We start from the raw sequence: 7,488 nt of genomic DNA on the forward strand, positions 1-7,488 counted from the left end.
AGAAAGCGTTTAAACTAGCTCAACAGGAAATGCAATCTCTATACATAAAGGGGGGTTGAAAAGGCTGCTTTCGATATGGAAACTTGAGAATATCATTTGTTTTCAACTTGAAAAGGGACCCCTTAACACGAAAGAGGAGGTCAATCCGATCTATCTACATAGCTTTAGATAAGCCTGGCTGGTCTTCAGGACCGGACAGAAAAGGGACTAGTTCTATTACCCGGACCTGGCTTTCCATTTAAGTAACTCGAATAGCTCGCCCCCGCTGTACACTTGAGAACTAGAAACCCCTGCCTCTGGCTAATCCGATTGAGCAAACCAGCTGACTTGTCTTCGGGATCAAAGGCGGAAGATCCCAAAAGGAGTCTAATCATTGGCTTGGCTTTATACACCTTTTCGCCCTGCTTTTAGAGTTGTTGAAATACCTTGGGTTTTGCTAAACACACCCGATTTGTAGAAGTTTCTTGCATTCATAGTTCTTAAGTAACTTCTCTGAATCGGAGAAGTGAGACTTCTTTACTCCTCACAAGAGGAAGCACTCTACATCTCTAATCGAAAAAGAAGTCATCCCTAAGGGGTCAAAGGAGGCATCTGGAATAGAATACTCTTTAACCGCAACCCCCCTACATCTACCCCTCGAACACAAGCTTCTACGCCCTGAAAAAGGGGCTTCAGCCCGGTTTCTTCCATAAAATCAGAAATAACTGAAAGTGATTTGCCTAACACATGGCGATTTGTACAAGAAAATGCCCTTTTCATGGTAAACTCCTCCTTAAAGTTCTCGGGCATAAGGAAATTACATCCTTCTAACCGGAACCAGAAGAAGCCCTTACCCAGCAGGGCGCTTCCGCTAGCTTTCCAACGGTTTTGAATTTACAAGAAGAATCCGCTACTGCAGCCAATCCATTGAAAGGTGAAGTCAATGCTAAATGCAGACAGATTTGGTTCTCCCGGGTTGATGGGAGGGGGGATACCTTTGAACCTGACGTGCCTTTAGCATGAGATTAATGAGTTCCTAAACGACGAGAGCGAGACAAAAAACTGAATAGTTGGGTAGGGAAGATCTTGAAGGTAAGGTTTCTTTCTCCCTTCCACCTTCGAGCTTCGAGATTCCTTTCTGAACCAGTCTTTGATAAGCCTAATTTCAGTGGTTTTTGGGCTGATTTGTCGAGAGGTGGAACCTAGATAGTACGTTTGGTACGCTGTCGGACCAGCGAATGACGAAGAGATTGAAGTGAAGAACCCGTAGATAGATGCTTGCGATACAGTGAGGATTCAACCTTTCAATCAGTATCATGGCGCTAAAGCCCTCCTCCCGCTACTAATACCTTGAAGGTAATAAGAGTGAATAGGGCTATTACGTATGTTAGGAAGAAAGGGCACTCATTTCCTACTGTGTTTGCTGAGCATGCTTCTTCAGTCAATCGGGCGTACATAGTCTTGCTCGGAACAGTAAAATAGGTACGGTAGGCACCTCCGGCTATTCTTCTTTTAGGAATAACGAGGAATGGAATGTGCTTTCCAATGCGTGTGCGGTAAGCATGAGCGTTACCATGGATAGGTGATTATTTCCGCAAGTTGAAAACCTTCAAAGATAAGGGACGATTCCCGCGCTGATTATTCGACTCACCCACTTCCTTTATTTCTTTTCTCTGTGGCAAGGCAGACAGCCACAGATCAAGTTCCGTAAATAGAGAATCGGGCTTCGTGCCACTACTATTTGTTCGACTACTTGACCCGATCGGTCCATTACGTTGTTCCATAAGTACCCGCTTTGAACTGGTCAAGGCTTCTTTGATAGTCTGATTAGCATCTCCGCCCTTTCTTTTAAGAAAACCCGTCCATAGAATTATGAATGGAATGCCTCTTCTTTGCTTGCTGTGTCTAGTGAAAGGATCACGGAATTGACTTATTCAGATGATTGTCAGGGGCAACTTCAATGTCTATTCCGGGAAATACCTGAAGAAGAAGACTAATTGAAGGAAGGCTGCCTCTTCGAGTTGGCTGCTGGATTCGTATTTCAGAATTGGTCAAGGAGTAGCGGGAAGATTCACTAATTCAATTCTATAGCTCCTAAACTATAGGGCCAAAAGGTAAGCAAGGTAAGAAAGTCACTAGTTAGCTCTCAGAGCAAGGTGAATGAAAGCCTTCCCTTCTTAATAAACAGTTCACACAACCGAATCTGCTGAGGTCGCTTGGTAGGAGGAGTGGCTACTACCGCCATGAGCCTACCCATACGAAAGAATTTAATCAGTAACTGCCATGGAGAGCTAACTGTCAAGAAGAAAGAAGATTCCCAGCTAATCCGTGAGTCGTGGTCAAAGAGAGCGCGGAGTAGGCAATAGGAAAACCTTATTAACCCTGACTTTATTCGTTAGCTAATTCATTCATCCTAGCCTTGCTTCTATTATTATAGATATAGTGACTTTGAAAGAGCGGCTTCGTGAATCAATTACTGCGAATTATCTCATTCAATTGCTGCGCTTACTGTAACAAGAACACCGGTTACGAGAAGAGATGCAGCGGCAAAGGAAGCAGGGGAAGTAGAGGAACCATTGAATGGAATGTGAAAAGCATGATTAGGCTTAGGCATTAGGGAAAGGAAGAAGAAAGATCAGATGCAAGACCGGGTTTCACGAATGAATGCCCTGCTGTCGGAATAAAGGCTGCAGGCTAAGCTAAGGATTCGGCAGGCGAGACAGATGAGGAGGCATAGAAGGAGCAATTCCATTATGTGCTAAAGGCTGCGGAATATAAAAAATCATCAAAAAATGAATAGTAGATAAAGAAAGGGCCTCTTTATCTCCGATCTGAGTCTCGTCTTTCGACGGATCTCGTTCCGTTTATATGCCGCTCATTTGTAGCAGGTTTTTTGTATGTTTTAGATAAGTAAGACAAGCGCTTCATTACGCGTGATTCTAATTCTAGCATATGCGCTAAGCTGCTCCTACCAAGCACTAAAGGCAAAAGGATGCTTTTCTGGATCAGCCTACTTCTTCTATGTTACGTCCTTGAATTACATCCACCCTCTTTATTCCTTTCTCTCTTTCGGATGAGTAAGCTAGTAGTATATATTCATCAGAATCTGCTTTTCTAGTCAATTCTATTTTTAGGATAATAAATCTATAGCAGCAGTTAGGCCTTACCTGGACTTTCTGCCTTCCCGAGCATTTGGATTGGTTGGATTACACCCTGTAATTGTACATGCTCCCAACAAGAACATCTTTTAGTTCAGGAGAAAGAGAAATTGACTTTGAAACGATAAGCCCTACGACCCAGTCATTTAATTTCCCTTTTTGGATACTCTTCTTCTAGTAGTCATCATAGACTATATGTATATGATGTTCACGTTAAGATATTGATAATACAATTGAATCACAAGGTCTTCTGTTTTTGCTTCCTAATTACCGGATGCTCGGACTTTTGTGGCTAGCTCTTACAGCCAATAGTGAAGTTTGAGTGAGCCGGAACTAGACCTATGGTTTTAGGAAATCCCGGGATTATAGGCCATTTGTAATCATGCAAAGTCAACCCTTAGAGTATAGGGGGAGACCTACCTAACCCGTGGCGTGAAAGAGAAGGATTGGAGCTCCAATCCGATTCCTAATGTCCAGTACGAGTTAGAGTGACTCCAGCCTTGCTTTTGTTTTCGTGGAAATGAATCCGATATTTCCCTGCTTACTTACGTATGAGTTCAAAGGAGAAGACTGATGAGTAGGTAATGAATTTTTCCTTCACACCTTTTCGTCGCTTTACTTCTTCCTTCCTATCTGATTTCACTCCAGGGTTCGGGATTGAAGACCAGATAATGCAAGAATAAGAAGTAATTAGGGCTTTCGGAGTGGGAACAATAAGGGAGTTCCCGGCTTGTGGCTTTAAAGAATGAATACTGGGCTCAAGGGAAGTTAGTAGTAGTTTCATCAGCTTTCAACTCAAGCAAGAAGAGCTCGAGGTAAAAGATCGAAGAAAGGAATAACTCCCTCTCTCCTTCACCCACCAGTCAAGTCAGGGCTGGTCATGGTGACAAGAAATGCTGTTTCAACTCAATCTCTGTCAAGTTCTATTGTTTTGGCTAATGCTTGGTAGTGCCCGGACTTGCTTTCAATTTCAACCCCACCGGCCGTCAAAGAAAGGAGAGTGGCTGATTGAACACAATCAATGCTTTGAAAAATCCTACAATCATAGTCTCAGTGGATGCATCTTGAGGACATACTTCAACTGTGAACCTGATTGATTTGATTATTCTTTTTTTGACTTGCTTGATTTACTTGAATCCCCAGTCCAGCGCTGGAGTTCCTTAATGCAGCTGGAAGGCTTACTGGCTATAGTTGAGTTGGAGGGGTCTTTCGTTTTAAAGAAGGTAGCCGTAGGGAAGGGCTGCATGGAATCGTAAAGCTAGAGCTATGCCAACAAGGAAAGGCAATGAAATTGTTTAGATATCCCCGTCAAAGCGGAAGAGATGTCTGCCTCTTTTGGACAGTTAACTTCTTTTCTTTTTCCAGCCTTTGGAGGGGAGGCGGAGCCGAGTGGAAGGGCCATCGCTCAACGGAGAAAAGTGACTCGAGGGATAACAGGCTGATCTTCCCCAAGAGCTCACATCGACGGGAAGGTTTGGCAACCTCGATGCCGCATATAACAACATCATCCCCCAGGATCGCATACTTATCAAACTTCTGTCTAGGGCTCTGCACAAAACATCACCAATAAATGGTGAGTAAGAGTGAAGACAGGCCAAGAGGTGTAATAACCCAAACAAAGGCTGTCCTACTCTTAAAGTTAAGGACTTAACCTGAGGTATCTTCTTAAAGAAAGGACCCCTGAATGGATAGGACCTGAAAGCGCTACATACAAAGGCCGACAGGGAATTATCAATGAGCTGCGCAATCAACGCACTCGGTAATCCAAGCCTAGCCCTATCGGTAGCAGACTTAAGGTGAAATGAGTAAGCGTTCATCTCTCCGACCAACCTACTGAATGGCTTTAGCTGATTAAATGTGCCGTCAGTAGGAAGTGTCCTTTTTTCACATTAGGACTGCTCGCAGAAGACGTTGAAGAACATAATTACATATAGCGCTCTTTCCAGAGCTAGTCGAGAAGGGTAACCGCCTTTCTATCTTGAGAGACCGGGTCCTAAAACCCGCACCTGCCAAACGGCATATGGTAGAGAACCGTTGACTTCTGATATAGCCCATGATCTTTTTACTGATAAAATCACGTTAACCATTCCACTGGAGAATCCATTTGAATTTATCTTACATTTGGAAAAAAGTTAAAGAATATCATATAATTCTAAGAAATAAGGTTACTCAAGTTCGATTTCTAGTGGTCCGAATGAAGGGACTTTCCTTCTGGATCTTCTGTATGGCGGTCTGCTATTGGATTTCGATGACCCTGGGGGACCTTTCATTCTTTTGGCAGATATTTTGGTCACTAGCAGGGCCCCTTCTCTTTTGTAAAATAGGTTGGGGGTCTGGCCTTCGCCATTGGTTTGGCGGTCAAGGCTATCCTAACTGCCGATTGGGCTCTTTCTATGTTGCCGTCTGCTTCATCCACAGAACCACACGCACCTTCGTGCGAGATTGGATCGAGGAATTGCGTAGAGAAAGGAAAATGGTCTTTTTAGTACAGTACGATCGATCAAGCCATTCGATAAAGTATCTTCGCTAGGCTAGGTCTTTCTCAAATTCTATTAGAGCGGGTCTTTCCGATGAATGCTTTTCTTGGTCAACAACCAGGCGCCTTTCTTTTTTCTAAGTCTTTCCTCTTGTTGGGGGGAGCAGAGCAGTTCAAAAATGAAGCAAAGCAAATGAAATTAGAATGGCTATTCCTCACGATTGCTCCTTGTGATGCAGCGGAACCATGGCAATTAGGATTTCAAGACGCAGCAACACCTATGATGCACAGCCCGCTTGATCAATTTGAGATAATCCCATTGATTGATATGAAGATAGGTGACTTGTATTTCTCATTCACAAATCCCTCTTTGTTTATGCTGCTCACTCTCAGTTTGGTCTTACTGCTGGTTCATTTTGTTACTAAAAAGGGAGGAGGAAAGTCAGTACCAAATGCTTGGCAATCCTTGGTAGAGCTTATTTATGATTTCGTGCCGAACCTGGTAAACGAACAAATAGGTGGTCTTTCCGGAAATGTGAAACAAAAGTTTTTCCCTTGCATCTCGGTCACTTTTACTTTTTCGTTATTTTGTAATCCCCAGGGTATGATACCTTATAGCTTCACAGTTACAAGTCATTTTCTCATTACTTTGGGTCTCTCATTTTCCATTTTTATTGGCATTACTCTAGTGGGATTTCAAAGAAATGGGCTTCATTTTTTAAGCTTCTCATTACCCGCAGGAGTCCCACTGCCGTTAGCACCTTTTTTAGTACTCCTTGAGCTAATCCCTCATTGTTTTCGCGCATTAAGCTCAGGAATACGTTTATTTGCTAATATGATGGCCGGTCATAGTTCAGTAAAGATTTTAAGTGGGTTCGCTTGGACTATGCTATGTATGAATGATCTTTTATATTTCATAGGAGATCTTGGTCCTTTATTTATAGTTCTTGCATTAACCGGTCCGGAATTAGGTGTAGCTATATCACAAGCTCATGTTTCTACGATCTCAATCTGTATTTACTTGAATGATGCTACAAATCTCCATCAAACTTGCTTGTTATTTATTTATAATTGAACAAAAGCGAGGAGCGAAGTATCTCGAGCTACCGAGTTTACGAGGTGAAGGAGCGATAACCGCAACCAAGAGTCGCTTGTCGAAAGCTTGATTGACCAGAGAGAGTTTCCAGCGACGGACGATAGGGTAAGAGCCGCTTCTTTCTTGCGGGGAACGCTTTCGTAACCAATTTACATTTCCTTGGCTTCAGGCTAGTCAACTCATCTTATGCGCTTTTTAAGAAATCCAGTTCAAGTACTCAAAAGTCAAAGAAAGAGAAGGATCTAGTGACGTAAACCACATGATGCCAGTGGCGATGAACACATCCAGCCGAAGCCAATAGCAATCAGCACTCCGGTCATGGTCTGAGAGGAAATGGTAAAAAAGGTTCCGGAGAGGGAAGGTACCACTTAAGAAGTCCCCAATCGTTATTTTATTCATGGATGGAAAGCCTTCGTTATATGAAATTACACTGCCAGTAGTCAGCTTTCAAGTGACCTGTAGGGCTCCTCAAGGATGGGCTGGCTAAGCTTGCTCCAGGACAGGAGTGGTTGAAGAGAGGTACAACCTCTGTTCCATTATTTTATTGGATTCCCCCTTATCTATCATAGTCAGACTGGAGGCCGAAAGAAAAGGATAGCCAAAAAACAGCCATAGGGGGTTCTTATCAGAAAGAGAAAAAGGAATACGAATTCGATCCGTAAATAGGAAACGAATCTAGCACTACAACTAGAAGAAAGAAAAACTAGAGTAGCCGGTAGGCGCCCCGTCGGATGTTTTCGTTGGATTGGTTTTTGAGACGAAAAATCGGATGTCCCTTT

The 7,488-nt window shown here is 43.1% G+C and overlaps 1 protein-coding gene across 1 annotated transcript; it reads left to right on the forward strand.

The window, feature by feature from the left end:
- The first annotated feature begins 5,707 nt into the window (after positions 1-5,707).
- LOC133311167 (ATP synthase subunit a) lies at positions 5,708-6,779 on the forward strand. The gene is given in 2 exon segments (XM_061512184.1): positions 5,708-6,661; positions 6,663-6,779. Coding segments are annotated over 2 exon segments (1,071 nt in total).
- Positions 6,780-7,488: the final 709 nt, after the last annotated feature.

This window comes from Gastrolobium bilobum, unplaced genomic scaffold, assembly GCF_033153095.1.
Source record: "Gastrolobium bilobum isolate Gb01-03AN ecotype WA unplaced genomic scaffold, APGP_CSIRO_Gbil_v1 utg53380, whole genome shotgun sequence".
NCBI classification, from domain to species: domain Eukaryota; kingdom Viridiplantae; phylum Streptophyta; class Magnoliopsida; order Fabales; family Fabaceae; genus Gastrolobium; species Gastrolobium bilobum.